Below are 21,329 nucleotides of genomic sequence, written 5' to 3' on the forward strand. Positions count from 1 at the left end.
GCCAATGAATTCAGGGATCCCTGGGATAATTGAACACTTACATATAATCATTTTTATTTCTATTTAATATTTGTCCACTATTTCCCTTTATGAATAGTTCAGAAAAAAAAATGGCTGTTACGTCAAAGTTTGGCAAACTTTGGGATGGATTACATTATCATGTATGTAGTAGTACGTACTCTGTTACATTAATTGATAGAGTTTTTATTTAGCATGCCTTTAAAAGAAACAAATAAATCAATTTATTGGGAAATGATTATCAGGGAGATGAGCAAAATCCAGGAAAGCTTCCTGGAATTTACACCTGTGAAAGTGTCTGAAGGAAGAGAGAGATTTCAACAGATAGCCCGAATGGATAAAGAGCAGGACAAAATACAGAGTAAGTGGTAGAGCAGTTTGGCTGAAAAATGAGAGTGAAGACGAGCAGGATGAATTAAGACTGGTCAGAGTCCTACTGTCAAGGGTCCTAGAAGGCAGCGCTCCTTCATCTCCTGAACATTTGCTGGAAGGTGTGTTTTTCTGCTGGGTATTGGAAATATTTTTTTTAACTTTGTACATTACCCTATGCCCACCACATTTGAATATCCTTAGACTACATATCAAGACAGCAACACGCCAAGAAAAGGAGGCAAAAGGTGCAAAGAAGGGTGAGAGCAAAAAGCATAACCTATTCTTGAATAAATGAATTTAGGGAGGGAAAACACATGTCTAGGTAAAAGTCAGTAATAAGAACTCCCAGTATAGACTGAGGCCTTCATACCCTCCCTCAAACTTTATGAAAGTAAGAGAGTTCTTTGTTTCTTTTTCTTCCTGATTCAATGAACTCATTTCCTACTATCTATATTTCTGACTTCCTATTGCCTACATTTTTCTTCAGTCACTGTTTGCTGTCAAGAGTCTGAACATTAACAGCCTTTCGAAAGCAGATACATAAGATTGTTTTTTAAAGATGAAGGTTATTACTCATTTTCTTTAGTTTGTGTTTTATCTGATAGACACAGCGAATAAATAACCAGAGGTTTCAGGATCAGGGAATGAGAGAGACCAGGGAGTAAGCCTCACAGGCAAAATTTGAATTCAGGTCCTCTGCTTCTACAGCCAAGGCAACGTTTCTCCAATGGACCACACTTCATTCCTGTCTACCTAGTTAACTTTGAAAAAAAAATGGTTTACTCATTTCTATTACTGAATATAATGTCTACTCTTGATACCGAGTTCCCAATGGAGTCATGGATTTGTGAATTAAGGATTTGTTAAAAATCATCATTGAAAAGTTCAAGAGCAATCTGATAAGTTCAAGTATTATTTCTCTGCCTCGGCTTACCTGTATAATTTGTTTGACAATAATTGTCTCATTTTTAAATCTTCAAAAGAAAGCTGGGCATATTTCTGTCTCTCTCTTCCTCAGTACCGTCTTGATATGAGTTTGTCATTCTTGAGAGTTGGGATTCCAGTTCTCTTATTGGTTGCTCCATTTGGTTCCTTAGATCAGCATTATTATTTTCTAATTTGTAATTATAAATATTTATAATTTATTTTCTCTTCATTGTTCTAACTTGTCTGTCTCTGCTGAGTCTAAACCAAACGGAAAACAAAGAATGAAATTAATGAGAAACTGCCCAGTTTTATCGTGGAAATTAACAGATGTCTACTTCTTAGCTTTCACTTTAATTTCAGTCAGAGATCCAGAGACCGATTCTGAATTTCTAAAAATACATTCGAACTTTGAAAGTACTGATCATAAAGTTCATCTGAATTAAATTTTAACTAAAAGCAACAACAGCCCTATTTCTACAGGAAGTTAGTCATTAGTTTGCACTCTGGTACTTACTCTGGTGCTAGTATTAGGATCATTACAAAAAACATGTATAATTCCAAAAGTTGTCTTCAACTCCAGAATCTCCCGGAATGCTTACTTTGGGTGTAGAACCGGGAAAAATATCCTAAAATTTCATTTACATTGAAATATTTTACAATCAGAGTGGTGGTAAATGAAGTTACCTGGAGGAATGTATGGAGTTCCTTTGGTTTTTCATCAGTTTCCAGCCATGCTCGTTCATCAAGATCATATTTCTATTCTGTGCCATTTAGCTGCATTTTAGCTTAAGAATTTCCAGATGATGTCTAATAGCAACAACTTCTTCTTCCAGGTGTTTGCTGTCTGCTTCCAACTGGTCACATTTCTTCTGCAAGGTTTTCGTGAAAAAAAACCTCTTCTTGAAGATTTTGATTAATTGATGCCAAGTGTTTATAAAATGAAAATGCTGCTTCCAATTGCTGTGTAAGGTATTTAATCTGTATAAAAGAACATTATCAAGTTACACCAATTCAATTTAGGTCTTTCAAACTAAAGACTAATTTTAAACTGATAACATTAAATTATTTGGAATTCAGTTGTAATTAAATGCATCATTCTCTACATATTACAGCTACAAATTGTATTTCCTGAAATGATTATTCAGGTAAAGTGACAAATCAAAAACAAAATTAAGACTGAAATGATAAACCAAGAATTTCTTTGATTAGCTCTGATACTCTGTGTAATCCACATTTCATATTTCATCCCATATTTTCTTCTGTGATCTCTAATTTTCTCATGCATCTTTTTTCCAGCTCTTAATACAGTGCACAGATATCAATAAAATTCATACTCGAAGGAGATCAATAAATTCTTCACTTATGCCAGGCCTAAGGCATCAAGACATCTCAAAAGGAATTTGGAAAGACATGAAATTTCCTTTCTCATTCTAATGAGAACACTGATTCTATGTTGATAAACTTCACTGAGAAATCAAATACATTTATAGCCATTTGAAGGCGACATGGTAGGATTTTGGGTTACAGAGCCAGAGAAAACCAGAGAGGTCTTTCTCAAAACTCAGGTGACAGTACCCAGGGACATCACATTGTTTCTCAGAGCGTCTGTTGTGAAAGGGCCCTCTTCCTGCTCCCCAAGTGCTTTAAGGGAATAAACCAACACGCTAAACAAGACTCGATCGTTATTCCTTCAGACCCAGGGGTTAGAGGACAGACTGAAATAAGTGATCAATAAAACATATGCTACCACTGCCTTCCAGAGGACCAATCCTCAATAAATGTTAAGAAGTTAATTCTTTATGATAAATATTGATGAGAACTGTAAGACAAGAGATATCATCTACGAACATTAATGAGAGTTAAGATAAAATGTTTCTAAGGAGTCACTTGACATAGAAAAAAAGAGTATTACTATTAGTTAGCATTTAAATAGAACTTTAAGCATTATCAGTGGGATCACATTTGAACACTTGTTTTTCAAAACCTTGCTAGGAATTTCCCCCAACTCCTGCTGGGAGAAATGGCTCAATATTACCAAATACTAGAATCCTTACAAATTAAGAAATAGTTCAAGATGAATTACTCAACTTATTATTCCTCAAGTTCGAGAAAATCTTTGCTTCCCTAAAACAGAAGAGCAATGTATAGGCCATACTGCAATGAAGTCGGTTTCACCCACTTCCTGGTGGAATGATATGAAAATCTCCTAAGTATTCCACTCCTTTCTCCTCTTAAAACAACTCAAGTCCTGTTTTCACTTTTAACTCTTTTAACTCAATTACCTTGTATTATGAAGGTTCTTAATCAGTGGTAATCACCTTGCAATCAAATTTCTTTCGTTGTTGTTTTTTTTTTGGGGGGGGGTGATTTTGCCATTTTAAAAGCTCTTAAAGAGCGAGTGCTTTTCAAATTGTTTCTGCTTAGTAGTCATCTTTTTGGGGGGGATATGATTTGGATCTTTAGAAATCCAGAAGAAGTGTCAGAAGAAGTTCAGAAGTTCTAAGAGATCCTGCAATCAGTGCCCCTAAAAGACTTTCTATCATGTGTTTCTTCAAATAGCTTATTTCCCTCTGGTAGCACTCTGATTGCTGGAAAGTTTTTCTTGAGGTCCAGTCTAAATTTGTGTCTTTGCACACTTCCATTGATGAGTAGAACAAGTCTAATATTTCTCTCACCTGAGAAAGCTTTTTAATCCTTGAGAAGTACCATTAACACAATATATTTAAATACATTCTATTTGATATAAGTTCCAAGACGGCAGAAGAAGAAAAGCTTCTAGCATATAAATCTAGAAAGAAAGTTAGTAGAGCCCAGAATTTTCAGGGAGATTATCAAGTCCCAAGCTTGTTTACTGAGTTGCTAAGAACAGCAAGAAGAGACTAGGCCTGAAATAGTAATTGTTGTCTTCCTAGCATGGGGAAGATGTAAATCTCAAGGACATTGGTGTCCAATGGCCTGGTGCATATTGTAACTATTTCAAAAGGTATATCAAGGGAAGTCATTTGACACAATTCAATATTCAGAATTACCTGATTTTTTAAAGCATTAATTTCTCTATCCATTTCAGAATGAGTTCACTTCACTCCCACCCTGGTCAACAACATCTCCATTTTCATATTCTTTTAATGCCGTCATGGCTGTTTGCAACGCGTTGAAACATCTGTGACAATGAACAGAATAATTAAGTCAATGTCTTCATAGCTTACATATTATACATTTCAAAAGGGTAATTTTTGAACCACTACCTTAAATTATCCTCAATCATAGAGAAGAAAATAAATATAAAAAGAGTTCTTGTCATTACTCAACACATCTGACGATATTTTGGGAAATAAAACCAGAGAAACAGTGGCCTCACCAATGATTTCATCTCTCTTTCAAAAGATATATATTCGTCATCAGCTCTACATTAATGTCACTTCATTTTAGAACACTGCCCACATGATTTCTCGTTATGCTGTCATATTTGTAGAACGAAGGATGCCTTCCAAATAATATAATACAACAATTAAAGGATAAGGAAATTCATTTTGAATAAAAAAAGTTTTACAGTGCTGTGATGTGTCTTCGTTATTTTAATTGTCGATCCATGTAAATTGGCTGGGGAAGTGTTTAAAGGTCCTAGGCTACAAAACACAAATGATCTCATTTAATGCTATTGGAATACCAAGTTGCATTTAAAATGTTGCTTTAGTGGATGGAATTACAGGTAGTCTCTAACTTGAAAAATCAGTTGGATCTCAAACGCTCCTTTGCAAACTGACTTTGTGGAACAGGGGAGGCATTTCTTCCTCCCACTCAGAGGTAGTACTCTTAAAAGCAGTTCAATAAAAACCCCGCAAAAACTAATTCTATCATAACACTGCTAAATTAAAGTCCTGGAAAATGCAGGACCATTTGGAGATTCTCCTCTCCCACTAATACGGCAACCTCTCTCCTGTGGTAAGAAGATCTGATACCTCAGCGGTGATAACTTCTTGCCACATTCAATTAAAAGTCATCCACTGGAATTCAGTTACAATGCAATTTGAAAGCATTAAATGCTTACCTTTCAAAAGTGTGACAGAATACAGAATTTAGACAGACTATGGTCGATGCTCTCATCCAAGTGGGATATGAAATAAATGTGCAGATAATGACAATATACAACCACGTGTAAGAGCTTTAGGGGAGTGTAATCGAAATTTCAATGTCAACTCTGATGGGGAAGGTCATTCATTACCAAAAACAGAGATCAGAGTAGGCCTCAGTGAGGAACTGCATTTGGGTGAGGATGAGTGTAGATACCATGGGTAAATATCACAGACACAGGACAGATTTGGGAAAGCCCAAGGCATGTTTTGAAGCACAGAGAATAGTCCAGTTGAACAGGAGTGTAAAGTATAGAAGACAGAATAATATAATTGAAGAGAGAAAAGGCACGCTGCTGGCACATCGTGAAGAGCCTTATATCCCAGGTCAAGAAATGCTGTGGGGTCTAGCTCAAAAGTCATATACTTAACTTAGTTTGGCTGATCCCACAAAATTAGAAGATGCCTTTTACTCCTTCAGTCTCTGACTGCATTTCATTTCGACCATTCTAAAGCACTTAATACATTCTCATTTGCACAGCTTATTTGGGTCCCTACATTACCTCTTTGAATAGCCTACAATCACTCACTGTCAAAGCAGGGACTGCACATTAGTAATGGACCCCTGTCACTCCAGGACCAGCACAGTATTTTATATAGAATCGATGTTTGATAATACTTTTTGACTGAATGACAATTGAACAAATTAGATAAATAATGAAGGAAATAAATTAGGACGGAAAACATAGAAATTTACCTTAGAGAAGCATTTGTGTCCAGAAATAGTATACAGAACAAGCGACTGTCAAATGCTGTATAGTATCATTCCACCAAACATACTTTAAGGTACAGGTGCTATGCAGCATTTTACTATAGCTTCAGAGATGCAGGACACAAGGTATATTTGTCAGCGGTAAGTTAGTGAAGAAAATGAAAATAAAAAAAAAAAAACCCTTTGTTCACTTAGAATCATCCATGGTGGAATTCTTTAAGTGTTAATATACAAAATGAATTTGTACTCAGTATTTAACAAAAGAGTGAAATCCTTGCTTACGTAATGTTTCCTTTGAAAGGCCTGCCAAAAGGGGTCTTACCGATTTAAATCTTCCTCTAATTCATCATTTCTCTTCATTTGTAGTTCTAGAGAATCTTCCAGACATTGCTTCCACTCATTGAGTCTCGTGAATTTTTCCCTTTCAATACGAAGCTTTAAAAAAATTTTACAATGAAAAATATCACAATTGAACTGGCATTTCTCAAAGGGATTCTCTTCATTAACTCTAGCTCCAACTGTAAAAATCAATTTAAGCATAGATTGTTAAACCAAAACAAATATGGAAAGATTTGAAAATGATTGATCTTCCTTGACATGACATACCTTTCCTGTGATTTCACTACAAACTATTTCTTTTCTTTTGAAATTTAAATCAATGAAAGTTCTGATTTGATTCAATATAGGCATTACTTTTACTGACAATATTCATAAATTTAGAAATGATTGAAATGAATAGGAATGAATAGAAAGTGGGCCAAGTTTCCCAACACACCACACCTTGGAGGAACATTGGCCTTTCCTATTTCTCTAGAGCCCATGATAATTATCCGTTCAGCTCCACTTCCCCTTTGCGTTGGCACACCTGACCCATGTTCCACACATTCCTATGTTGAAATGACAATGTATGTCTTTGTAAGTAAGGGTGTAAAACAGTTCTGCTAATCTCTTTGTACTGAAATAAGAGAGATGCAACGTGAGTAAATTGACGTTTTCTTTTTCTCCTTGAGTGGTTATCTGTTGTTCCCGATTATGAGCCAGGTGCTCTTTACTCTCTTGCAAAGGAAGACAGAAGCCTGCTCATTGTGGTGAATACTGCATGATTGTATTGTAGACTCACTCCTATTTCTCCTCTTTGCTTCCACATTTCTCCAATGAATGATTACCACAGCTGCAATTTCTTCACTTCCTATTTCCATTTCATTCATCTATTTATCTGTAACTCTTCCCTTATTTATTTTCTATTTATCTGTGACTTAATTGGTATAGGAAATTCCCAGTCATAACGTTTATAACGTATCAGTACAAATAGGCCCTGCCCTCAACCGACGTCTCAGAATCTGCAACTCTCAGAGTTTTACTGAATAACTTAGGGCACCAAAATTATGCAAAACTGGCCCAGGATCATGAAGCCATTTGTGTCAACATTGGGATTTCAACCTATGCTTACGTCTGAGGCAAGATCTCTATTCCTAAAACATAGTGCCTTTCTTCATTGCCATAAAATCAGTTATTCCCTCCTTACTAGTCTACTACAACTGCATTCTCAAGAGGTAGAAGTCATACTGGTATCCAAAAACTTTTCTTCTTAGTCTCTGACTTCACTGAAACATAGATCCTCTTTCTCTTCTGTGATTGGTAATTTATTTTCCCTATAAATTATCCTTTCACCCTGTTTCTCTTTCCTCTTCTATCTCATGGAGACCCCTTTGGTCCTGGATCATGACTTCAAGCCGAGGATCAAAGAGTGAGGGAGGTGAGCATTTAATCCCACCTTCTCATTTTACAAAAGAGGAAGCAATCACACTGGTGTTAAATCAGTTGCATACAGTTTAATTAAAAACAAAAGGGCTACAGAGTCTTTCTGTTCTAATTTTGCCCGCACACCAATCTTTCCTACAAAATGCTAAGCCAAGTACTATCAAACATCGTTGAGATCATGTTACTGCCATGTACAGGAACTTCTATGGGCTATCAGATTGAGGCTTAAATTCTCCGTCTTCTTTTCTCTTATATCTCACTTCACATTTTTCCAACTTTTAATTCTAATTGCTTTACGGCTCCCCTCCTCACACTCCTATGCTTTTCGTATTTTCCTATCGCTCCCTATCCTACTAATCCATCACTTTCTTAGCCTATTGGACTCCATTGCTCTCCTGTACTGCTGATCCCTTCCCAAATCTCGAAGGCAACTCAAAGTTCTCACTTTTCTTCAATGCTTTCCTTACTATTTTGCTTCAATGAACCTTGCCTTCACTACATTCTTTGAGATTTTTGTCTGCAGCATTCAGTGAGTATGCTATTCGGGTTAATGCCTACATTGAGAATCACCTGTCATTTTAGTTCTTTATTATTTCAGTGTCTACTGGTGACACATTGTATAGGGACCTAGCAGGAATTCAACTGCACTATACTCATTTAGAACTATAAGCAGAGCAAAAATGGACAAGTCATGAGTTAGTACAGATTTTTTTATAAATGAAGAATCCAAGGTTTGAGAGAGAAAAACATTCATAAAAACAAGTTGTATGCCAAGAGGCTGAGCCAGGACGCAAAATTTTTAAAGTTCACCCTCCTATATATGCTATCAATAATTAATATACATATGTGCAGATGTATAGATGTGTGTACGCATATATAAAATTCAGATATTCGGCAATTTTTCTTCCACTAGAGTTGCTACCTCAGCAAATTTGCTCTGGGAACTTCTTGTACTGAGAACAGGACTGGATAATACCATCTGCTCTAACCTCCACCTATAGTGATCTCTCCTTTTCATAAATGCTTACATGTTTACCATGCACTTAGTAGTTGTTTATATGCTACATTGTATTAAACATGAAATTCCTCTATTTGGCATTGGAATGCTAGAGAGACTGAAAATTCTTCAAGGAGAGAGTGCATGTCTTACACATAGCTTTTGCTACCTGCTCAGAACCTCTCATAGTGGAATTCACATATGGATTTTCACTAGTTGATGAGGTAAATTTTGAACAAGGAAGAAATTGTAATTTGACTAATTTTTACAGAGCGAAAACTTGGATGATCTGGGAAATTAGATTAGAAATGGGTGCTAGTTTGCACTGAATACCAATTACATGAGGTAATTCGTACTGACAAAGAGGGACTCTGACTTTTTTCTTCCTTACTTTACCTTCAAGGTCTCAGTCCACACCTAGTTTCTGGACTGCAGCCTGAAACTAAAAGGTTTGGAAGGGTAATATTTCAATCGATGTGTTCCACAAACAATGTGAGCGAAATGAAGACAATGAGGGATAGGGGAGTTAATTGGGAAAAAAAAAGTTGTTTCACTCTCGTACTGCGTTCTGAAACCTAGAAAAATGTCTCAAGGGTCAAATGCCAGAGTAAAGAAGTTATTCTAAGAATGAGATTGGACCTTGTAATAATGTCATAGCTAAGGGAAGTATACGGAAATTAACGAGTTCAAAATAAGGCTTTTGAAAAATTAAGAGGTAGATATGAAAATGGGGGAGGCAGTGGTTATTTGTATGAAAATGACAATGGTCTTTTGTTTTCAGTGTAGAGAAACTAGCATTTAGTCAGTGTCTAACGTGTGCAAGGAACAAAGGCCATAAAGTTGAGTGATTTGCAATTATCATCTCATTTGATTCTCACAACAACCCTGGGAGGTAGGTGCTATTATCAACCCCATTTCATGTTTGAGAATACTGAAAAGATTAAGTGACTTGCCTAAGATCACACCAAGAGCATCTGAGGCTATATCTGTAATCAGATCTTTCTCAGCCCAGGCTCAAGATTTTATCCATAATTGCTGCCCATCCCCTTCAAGTTGAGAAACATCTCATCATACAAAATTCTCTTTTTGATCACTTTGGCTTAGATTTCCCTTGCTTTACCACTTATGATGGGTACTAATTTGAAAATATGTTTGAGGAATGTCAGAAATATCCACTTCTATACTTTTTGGCAGGCATAATGATGAATAGCACACACAACTAGATATAAATATGGGAAAGCAAATGAAAAAGGAGAAAGGCACTTGACCTAATAATGGAAACCCGTTAGGGGAATTTGATTGTGTTGGTATTCTATGCGTAACCTCCCCTTCATTTTAATAATTTCTAATAATAATAACAACAATATTTTTTTTACTGAATTTATATGCGGCCATTGGAGGCTCTGGGAAACCGAAAATATATAAAAAACCAGAATAGACAAACTCAAGGTGCTTTCGTCCAAATATCACCTTGAGCCAATTTTCATTTTAACTCCATTTTCAACCTAGGCAAAGCCAAGAAATGAATATAGAGTTTTGTCCTTCTTGTTTTTCCACTAGTAATACTACTATTATTACCAGTACCACTACTACTTCTACTAGAAGTACTACTACCAAATCTATTACAACTACTACTACTACTTTTGCTACTACAATAATAACAATTACTCTACTGCCAACATCCTGGGAGAAGGAATTTCTATGGAAAATAAGGAAGCATGAATACTCCCTGTCCTCAAGGAACTCCATTATAATTGGGTAAAAAACAATGAGATAAAGCAATTGATAGTTTGATAAGAAATGCGATCACCATAGGACAATCTATCTGTAATTAAATACCAGATTTTGTGGTATCAGATGAAAAGTGGATTTGAGGAGATTCAGGAATCAACAGGGGTGAAAAGCCCAAAAAGCATTATGAGAAAAGAATCATACTTTTGTAATTCAAAAACATCTTGAATGTGAAGAGTAGAAAGGTTTTGAATAGGTAGCACAGATGAGGAAGTGAAACTAAACAAGAAGAGTAACTAAACAAGATGGAGGTATGGAGGTGGAAATCCACAGGGTGAGATCAGATTGATTAAGTTAGGGAATATTAATGAAAGCATCCATCTAATTACTTCAACTCCAATTTATCCTTTCCATGTACAATTTCTATATGTACAAAATGTGAAGAAATAACATTTTCTTGTTATTCAAGGAGGAGTTTGAACAGAAAGAAACAAAGAATTTGTACTTGACAGTGCTGTTTGGGGGATTAAATGAGAAAATGAAGGTCAAGGTGTTTCTAAAAATCGAGTATGATAGAAATGATTGAGCTATTATTGGTCCTGGGACAAACACCTCACTCTTTGCATAAGGACAGATAAACCAAATGGTCAACCACAGAAAGAGTGAATATAAGTATTAAAATTTACGTGTACAGATTGTGGAAGTTGGAGGAGTAATTCTAAGTCAACGGAAATTACAGACACAGTGTTCAGAAAATTGACAAAACTGGTAAAATGAGAAAGCAGCAATTCCCCAAACCACTTGGTAGTAGCTAAGAAAGAGAAGGGTAGAGAATTGGAATGGGCTAGGTACTCAAGAGATAGCAGGCAATGAATATAGCAGTCTCTGGGTTGATAAACTCAAGGACCCCTACCTTCTGGGATAAGAACTCACTGTTCGAGAAAATTGCGGGGAAAACTGGATAACAATGTGGTGGAAACTAAGCATAGACCAATTCATGACACCATGCACAAGAATGAATGGGTACATGATCTAGGGATATAGATTGATATCATGGACAAAGTGAAGGAGGAAGGAATAGTGTATTTATCAGATTTATGGAGAAGGGAAGAGTTTTTGACTAAAGGAAAGACAGTAAGCATTATGAAGGGAAAGGTGAATAATTGTGATTGCACTAAACTGAAAAGTTTTTGCACAACTAGACCCAATGCAATCAGGATTCAGAGGGATGTAGTACATTGGGAAAGAATTTTGACAGTTAATGTTGGGGACAAAGGCCTCATTTCTAGAGTATATAGAGAACTGAGTCAAATGTACCAGAATACAAGTCATTCCACAATTAATAAATGGTAAAAGGATATGAACAAACAATTTTCAGAGGAAAAAATTAAAGATACCTATAATCATAGAAGAAATGCTCTCAACCACTTTTGATTAGAGATGCAAATCAAAACAACTCTGAGGTACCACAACACACCTATTAGATTGGCAAACATGACAGAACAGGAAAATAATAAATGTTGGAGAGGATGTGGGAGAGTTGGAACACTAATTCATTGTTTGTGGAGCTGTGAGTTCATCCAACCGTTCTGGACAGCGCTTTGGAACTGTGCCGAAAGGGCTACAAAAATGTGCATACCCCTTCACCCAGCAATATACAGCAATATGCCTGTATCCCCAAGAGATAATAAAAATGAGAAAGGACCCTACATGTACAAAAATATTTACAGCATCACTCTTTGTAGTGGCCAAAAACTGGAAATCAAGGGGATGCCCATCAATTGAGGAATGGCTGAAGACATTATGGTATATGAATGTAATGGAATACTATTGCGCTATAAGAAATGATGAGCAAGATGACTTCAGAGAAGCCTGAAAATATTTACATGGTTTGATGCTGAGCAAGAGGAGCAGCACCAGGAGAACTTTGTGCACAGCAACCACCAAAGTGTGCAAGAGCTTTTTCTGGTAGACTTCGATATTCATAGAAAAAAAAAAAAATTCCCAATGGTGCCCTAAGGCAAAATGCTTTCCACATGCAGGGAAAGAACTATGGAATTCAATCGCAGAATTTAACAGATCATTTCTGTGTGTGTGTGAGTGTGTGTGTGTGTGTGTGTGTGTGTGTGTTATATTTTGGTTTGTTATATGATTTCTCCCATTTATTTTAGTTCCTCTACACAGCATGACTACAGTGAAAATGTACTCAGTAGGAATGTATATGTAGATTCTATATAGAATTGTATGGCTCTTGGGGAGGGAAAAAAATCTAAGTTTTGTCGTAGTGATTGGAGAATATTAAAACTAAATATATTGCTTAAAAATGTGAAATGTCACACTGAATATACTTTCCACTCCTTTGTTTCCAGAACAAATTACTGATCTTTTTGCATACGTACTTGACTTTTGGTTTCATCTACTTCCTTCTGTAGTTTTTCCTTATCTTCATAATCAATTTCATTAAATGATGTGACTTGTTGTGAAACTCCTGTCAGGGACTGATAATTGCAGGAAACAGGTGGCTCTCGCTGAAGATTTCTTACTCTAGCCTGATAGAAATATGTCCAAATTACTAATATTACAGATTTCATAAAGCAACATTAGCTCGTATAAAATAAATATAATTTTAAAATTCAAATCAAAAGTCTATATAATTTTGCATACAACTTAATTTCTTCAGTATGTTCATAATTATCAAAGATTGAAAGACAGAAATCTATTAGGGATTAAGAAAACAACCTCATTTTGCAGGTGAGAAAAACTAAACTCCAAAGAGGTTAAATGAGTAACCAAGGTCCTAAAGGTAGACGTTTAGAAAGAAAAAGATTGAAACTTGGCTCCTGAGACAGCAAAGTTGTTTAGATTATACCACTCAACTTCCATTTAGCATGGAGCAAATGAGATCTTTCTACTCCCTCAGAATACTCCTCAGAAATCAGTACAGTCAGCCTGCTTTCCCCATTACATCTTAATTGACAAGAATGAGACCACCTCCAAAGCTATCTAGGCACTAAAACATTTTACGTGAAATTCCCACGCAAAGTAAAGGAAAGAGGAGGGAAGAACGTACACTTTCTTATGCTTGGTAGAAAATGTAAAGGTTTCCCATTCCATTTTTCGGAAAAGTTGACTACCTTATTTCTGTGTGCCAGTCCGTAGAAGAAAGACATCTACAAGAAAAGGTTGTGCTTTCTTTCCTCTCATGGTTTACGCTGGAGAATGAACATCGGCACTGATATGCTTGTCAGGCTTGGTAAAAGCACTTAACATGCCCAAAGTCAAAATGTCAACAACAAATATGGGCGCTAGGTATTATTCACATCTTCAACAGTCTTTGCTAAGCCTTCAAGGAAGTTGCTTTCTCTGTTCAGATAAGAGTTACACTCCTGGTTTCAGTCAATGGAGAAGAAACAGGAAACTATGGAAAATATGCTAGTTCTACACGCTATGTGTACATAGCATGTTAGAAGTACAGAGTTTTGGACATACAGACGTATTCATCCGTTCACATATATGTATATGGAGATATCCACACAGAAAAACATAACTGTATGTGTATAGAATGATATACTGCAACAATTCTTCTCCTCTTTCACTACAGAGCAAGGGGAATTATTGCATAAATTATGAAAACCAAATGAAGCCAAAAATCAAAAGAAGCCAAATGTTTTTTCTAATTAGACAAGATGAAGTACTTTGTAAAAGTCAATTTTAGTAGAGTCACGCCAAATTTTTTGAAGAAAACATAAGGCTAAGAGAAGACAATGTAAAGTTCAGAAAGTAAAATTGGCTCAATTCACTGAATTTCTACAAGTAAACTGTACTCTATTATGGAATGACTAGATAAAATTTTAAATTTTTTAGATGAAATCATTACCCAGGACAATACGTGGTAGAATCGACCCTCACTGCATATATGAAAAATCACAGATAATGAGATCTGCTATTAGACTGTATAAATTATTCATATTAAGGAACTAAAAGGAGTGATTCCAGAACCGGCAACTTTGGAAACTGAGCAAGACTTGTTAGTCCAACCACAAAAAAAAAATAAAAAAAGAGATGAAAAAATAGTGGAGTACAATTAAAAAATAAGATTAGTAACTGAAAAATTAACGCTTAATGAAGAATCATAATGTTTCTGAATAGAAGCACTGTCCTAAATTTCAAAGAAAAGTAGTGGCTAGACTATGGAATTTCATTACAAATAGAATCCAATCGTTAATGTTTCAAAAATGAGTTCAAAAGTGTCTAAATTGAAACTAGTTAGACAGATGAGTATGTTTAAATTTTAATGAAACTCGTAAAGGGCATATTGCACAGTTATCTCAAAAGAGATTTTATACTTCAACTGTAATATTGTTCCTAGCATTATGTTGGAAGACTTTTCTTAAATTGCAGCATTTGAAAAAATTTGTGATATTTCAGTATTCAAATGGAATAATAGAAAAATTAATGAAATAAAAATTTATCTTTATTTGGATACTAGAGATTTCCTATACAAATATTTATTAAGCCAAATGTCATGGACTGCATGATTTCTTGAAGCAAAATGTGTCGTTACCTAAAAGAAGAATTTGTAAATTATTTTTATACTTTTATCTTTTATATTATTATTTTTATGTTTAAAATTGCTTTCGATTGTTTGCTTTATTACTTATATTGTATTACAGTACATTTTATTTTCATTTTTATATTCATTTGATCTTAAAAATTATTATATTACTTGTTCTATTTATCATATCATGGATTCTCACTCTCAATTCTTATATATCAGAATTTATACAATGAAAGATAATAGCATCACCAGCCTGTCGAATATTCAAATTCCTAAGATATCTTGATAAAAATTAAATTGAATTTCATTTCAAAACGACTAAAACTTATCCAAGCAAAATACTTCAAGAGCGAACCCTCTTGCGGCCTTCTCATTTTCATATTTCCACGTTTGCTCTCTGAAGTGGTTCCATTCACGCATTAACTAATACTTTATTGCTCTCTTCTACTATAAGAGCTTGTTTATCAATATCAGCATAAACTTTATTGAAGAGATCAATAAATTGCACCTGGGCATCACTCATTTGCTTTTCTTGAATTATGATTTTCTTCTGTGTGTCTTCAAGCTCTTGCTGCAGCACCATATTTTCACTCTGGATTTGGCCTAATCTTTCTTGGAGAGATTCATTTTCCAAACTATATCTCTTGATTTTTTCCTTTAACACTTGATTTGGTTCTTCAAGTTTCTCTGCCTTCTATTCAGCATGCTTCAGTTCTCTCTGTGTGTTTTCTAAAATGTATGTCTTCTCTCTGAGGGATTCATGGACATGGTCTAACTCATTTTCTAAACTCTTGGCTCTACTTGCAGTCTTAGAGAGTTTTTCAGAAAGGACACCGTTATCCTCTCTTAGACTACACAAGTCATGGTTTAGTTTGTCCTTTAAATGAAGCCACTCATCTCTTTTACCCTCAAAGGAATCCTCAATGGCTAATTTTGATAACTCATATTTGCCAACGATTTTAATCAACCTGGACGCGTATGATGCCCCATCGTCCTCTAGTTTCTCAATGTTTTGTTCTGCATTCTGCAGTTTAGAGTTCAGCATGGCATTCTGAGCTTTCAGAACGATTATTCGTCGACGGCACTGAAATCCGATTTTTCTTAACGCTTCTTTATTTAATTGTAATTTCTGTTGAAGCTCCTCAATCTTTTCTTTCAACGCTTCAGTTTCTTCTGTGTGGTGCTTTCTGGTGCGCTTATCCTTAATTTTTACTGCGTGTAATTCCATTTGGTGCATGGCAACTTCATACTGTATGATTTCCTTTTTTTTCTGCAGGTATTTTTCCTTTTCGTTCCTAAGAGGAACCTAAAGATAAGAAAAAGAAAAAAAATGTTATTCAAAATAAAATTATAAATTCTGATATTTCCATAAAAATTCAAAATAAACGCCAAAGGTCCAAGAAGCATAGTGTCTTCAGAGGAAAAGTTAACTGAGGGAGTTTCACCTATTTCCCATTCTGTTAATTTGCGCAAAGAACAGGACTTAAAACTGCATCATAAATCAAAGATTTGGAACGCGTTTTTGGATCGACAAAGCTGTCTGTCTTTCAGTATATTTGATTTCCTTTTCTCCATACATTTTATCTCACACTGCTGATTCTATTTCAGACATTTCAAGGTCTCTGGAAAGTACTTTCAATACATGATCTCACCTACAATTTGCACAACCTTTATGAGGGAAATACTTATATTTATTTATATTGCTAAGTGTGGAACAGAAGTGCAGTTCACGCATTTGAAACTATAGATTATTAGAGCAAAAGGGGACACTACTGATGAGTTAGTACATCATTTTATAATTCAAGAACCAGAAGCCTAACGACAGAAAACCATTTGCTGAAAGTCGTGTGGATGGCAATGGACTGAAGCAGAACACAAAATCTTGGAAAAGTCCCCCTTAGATTGACAGTTTTACCAGATTTCAGACATATAATTATATGAACACACACATGTGTGTGTAATTCCATATGTGCACATGTATAATTTTGTGTGTACATATACACATCCACACAGGAACAGATATATCAATATAAATAAATATATAAATGTACATATATATGTATAAATATATATACATATATATATATATATACATATATATGTATAATACGTAGGTATTCAGCAATTGTTCTTCCACTAGGGCTGCTAACTCATCCAATTTGCATCGAGTAATGTTCTCATTAATAAAAACATGAATGGATTAATACCATCTGCTCTAATTTCCACCTGTACTGATATCTTCTTTCATAAATACTTACAGGAATATCGTTCACTTAGTAGTTGTTTAAATTCTACTTTTTGCTACAAATGAACTTTCTCTCTTTTGTATTGACTTCCCAGAGAGAGTGAAAATTCTTCAAGAAGACAGTGCGTGTCTCACACACAGTCTTCGTATACTTCTCAGGGTCTATCACAGTGTTGTTCACATAATTATTATTCACTAATTGATGAAATAACATTTGAACAAGGGAGAAACTGTAATTTCACTGAAATCTTCCATAGTGAAAACTTGCGCGATCAGGGAAATTACACAAGACATAGTGCCAGTTTGGCCAGAATGCCAATTAATTGACCTACCTCTTCCTACCAAAGATGGATTCTAAATTACTGCTTCCTTGCTGTAACTTCCAGGAGTCAGTTCACACCTAGTTTCTTGACTGCATCCTGATGCAAAAAGCTTTTGACGGTTAATATTTTAATCCAGGTCTTCCAGAAAGAAGGTGAGGGAAAGGAAGACAAGGAGTGATAGGGGAGCTACTTGGGAAACAAAACTTATTTCATTCCAGTGCTGATTTCTGACACCTTGAAAAATTTCTCAAGAATACAAATTCAAAAGAAAAGTAATTTTCAGAAGAATGAGACTGGAACTCATAATAGTTTCTTAACTAAGCCAAGTCTACTGAAATTAGCCAGGTTAAGAAAAGTCTTTTGCAATATTTGGAGATGCTTATCAAAATTTGGGATGTAGTATTATTTGTATAAAATGGACAATGATCTTTATGTCCTTGGAGCAGGGAAACTAATATTTCTTAAGTATCTAATACGTGCCAAGAACAAAGGCCATAACCTTAAGAGATTTACAATCATTATCTCATTTGATTCTTCCAACAACACTGAGAAGTATGTGCTATTATAATCCCCATTTTGTGGCTAAGGAAAGGGAGAAGAATTAAGTGACTTGCCTAGGATCACACAGATAGAATCTGTGGACACATTTGAAGTCAAATCTTTCTAACCCCAGACGCAAATTTCTATCCCTAATTCCCCCAACATACGTCTAAGTGGAGAAATATCCCATCATCAAAAGTTCTTTTTTTGCCTGCTTTGGAAGAGATACGTACTTACTAAGCAATTTATGATGACGACTAGGGTGAAATTTGTTTTGAAGAGTATCCGAAATACCTCTTACTATAGATTGTGCCTTCTACAATGATGAATCCATACCTAAATACTTGGAAATGTGGGAAAGCAACTGACAATGGAGAAAGGTATTTGCTAGCATTAAAGGGAACAGGTTAGAAGAATTTGACTGTCGTGCTATTGTACGCTTAACTGTACCTTCATTTTAAAAATTTCTAAGAATAATACGAGCAAGTGAAAAATAATTTTGTTTTCAATTTCTACTTTGCTCTTTGTGGTCTGGAGAATTCAAAATTTATAAAAATCAGACTAGAACATCTTCAAGTATTTTAGTCCAACCACTTTCAACTGCTGGCAAAATCAACAAATAAACATTTAGTTTCCTTGTTCCTGTTTTCCTACTACTAGGACTACTACTACAAGTACTCCTATCACTAGAACTAATAGTACTGGAACTACAACTAGTACTACTTGTACTACAACAATCATAACAATTGCCTCTACTGACAGTGTGCTTTGAAAGCAAAGTTCTACCGAGAAAGAATGAAGTATCCATTGTTCTGTCCTCAAGAAACTTTATTACAGTTGGGCAAAAAACAGTTAGAAAAGGGAAGTGATAGTTTGTCAACAGATGTGAAAACCATAAAGCAATAAATGCTCACTTACATACCCAATTCGGTATTAGGTAATTAGGTGGTATCAGATGAAAAGCGGATTTCAGGAGATTCAGAAATCCTTAGGGGTGAAAAGTCCCAATGGCATTATGGCAAAAATATCGTGGGTTTGGAATGCACAAGCCTGTTGGAGATGAAGAGTAGATAGGTTTTTGATGGGGAGTGCAGATGAGAACGTGTAACTGAGCAAGAAGTGAAGAAGGTATGGAGCTAGAAATGCACATGGTGAGATCTGATTGCTGAAGTTAGAAGATATTAATGAAATCATCCATCTCATTACTTTAATTCTCAATTGTATTTTGCAGGTACAATTTACATATTTAGGAATTGTGAAGAAACAACCTTTTCCTGTTATTCAAGGAGAAGTTTCAATGGAAGTATACAAATAATTTTTACTTCACAGCATTGTTTGGGGATTAAATGAGAAAATGATGGTAAAGGTCTTTCTAAACATAAAGAATCATAGAAATGATTTAGGCATTATGGGTCCTTGGAAAAACACTCATTCTTTGTGTAAGGACAGATAAACCAAATTGTCAACGACATCATGAGTGAATATTAGTATTGAAATTCATGTGCACAAATTGTGGCGGTTGTAGGTCTAACTTTAATTCAACTTAAATGACAGACAGAGCGTTCAGAAAATTTATACTGTTGACGAGCAAAAGGGAAATGTCACACTGCACACAATTTCCATTCATCAGGAACAAATTATTGATCTTTTTGCATACATACTTTACTTTTGGTTTCGTCTACTTGCTTCAGTAGTTTTTCCTTCTCTTCATAATTCCTTCGATAAAATGATGTAACTTGTTGTGAAACTATTCTCATGGATTGATAGTTGCCGGAAACAGGAACTTCTCGCTGAAGATGTCTTTCTCTGGCCTGATAGATATGTGTTCAAATTATTTCTATTGCTGATTTCAGAAAGCAATATTAGCTCATATAAAATAAATATAGTTTCAAAATTCAAATCAAAAGTCATTATAGTTCTGCATGCAATTTAATTTCATCAACATATTCATAATTTTCATAGATTTGAGATATAAATATCTTAGATGGTATTTAACAAAATTCCCGCATGTGGCACATGAGAAAAACGAAACTCCAAAGAGGTTAGTTGAGTTACCCAAGGTCCTAACGTTAGTCGTTTCTAGGGAAAAAGATTGACACTTGGCTCCTGACACAAGAAAGCTCTTTTGATTATTCTACTCAACCTTCATTTAGCATGGATCAAATGCGCACTTTCCACTTGCTCAGTATAATCCTGAGATATCAGAACATTCAGCCTGGTGTCCCCATTGACTCCTTTTTGAGAATAATTACAGCCCCTCAAAAGCTATCTAGGGACTGAAATATTATAGGTGAAATTCACATGGAAAATACTGGAATGAGGGGGGAGGAATGTATACTTTTTTGTACTTGATAGACACATTAATCGTTTCCCATTCCTTTTTTCAGAGAAATTAACTGCCTCATTTCTATGCACCAACATTTAGAAAGAGGAGGACATCTACAAGAAACGTTTGAATTTTCCTTCCTCTCATTGTTTAACTGGGGAGAAGGAACGTAGGTACCGGTACGCATGTCAGGCTTGGTAAAAGCGTTTGACATGAATGATTTGTTTTGCTCAAAGCCAAAATGAAAACAACAAATATGGTCACTAGGCACTGTTCACATCTTCAAGAGTCTTTGCTAAGCCTTCAAAGAATTCCTGTTCCTGTTCAGATAGGAATTACACTCCTGGTTTCAGTCAATCGACAAAAAAAAGGAAACTATGAAAGAATATGCTAGTTCTCCCACTAATCTATACACAGCACGTTGCAAGTTCAGCGTTTTGTACATACAGACGTATTCATCCATTCTCATATGTGTATGTGTACATATACACGCAAGATGCAAAGTCATGTGTGTATAGACTGATACACTGCAAAAATTCATCTCTAATTTCATCATAGTGCAACGCAAATTATTGCATAAGTTATGAATACCAAATGAAGCCAAAAATCAAAAGAGATCAAAATTTTTTCTCTAATTAGGCACGATGAAGGAATTTGTGAAACTAACTGTAACTAAAGTCTGGGAAGCT

At 35.3% G+C, this 21,329-nt stretch overlaps 1 protein-coding gene across 1 annotated transcript; it reads right to left on the reverse strand.

Moving 5' to 3' along the window:
- Positions 1-13,063: 13,063 nt before the first annotated feature.
- On the reverse strand, positions 13,064-20,326 carry LOC140524307 (ankyrin repeat domain-containing protein 26-like). The gene is made up of 3 exons (XM_072638728.1): positions 19,976-20,326; positions 15,715-16,512; positions 13,064-13,197 (listed from the first exon to the last, which is right to left on the reverse strand). The coding sequence occupies exons 1-2, from the start codon at positions 20,069-20,071 to the stop codon at positions 15,901-15,903; spliced, it is 708 nt and encodes a 235-aa protein (XP_072494829.1). The 5' UTR covers positions 20,072-20,326; the 3' UTR covers positions 13,064-13,197; positions 15,715-15,900.
- Positions 20,327-21,329: the final 1,003 nt, after the last annotated feature.

This window comes from Notamacropus eugenii, chromosome 2, assembly GCF_028372415.1.
Source record: "Notamacropus eugenii isolate mMacEug1 chromosome 2, mMacEug1.pri_v2, whole genome shotgun sequence".
In the NCBI taxonomy this organism is placed as follows: Eukaryota; Metazoa; Chordata; class Mammalia; order Diprotodontia; family Macropodidae; genus Notamacropus; species Notamacropus eugenii.

What these genes read in the sequence shown, in the direction of transcription:
- LOC140524307 (XM_072638728.1), bottom strand. Translation starts at nt 20,071, where the DNA reads ATGAGAATAGTTTCACAACAAGTTACATCATTTTATCGAAGGAATTAT. An exon ending in TAGACGAAACCAAAAGTAAA is followed by an intron (nt 16,513 to 19,975) that starts GTATGTATGCAA and finishes TCTTATCTTTAG; the next exon opens with GTTCCTCTTAGGAACGAAAA.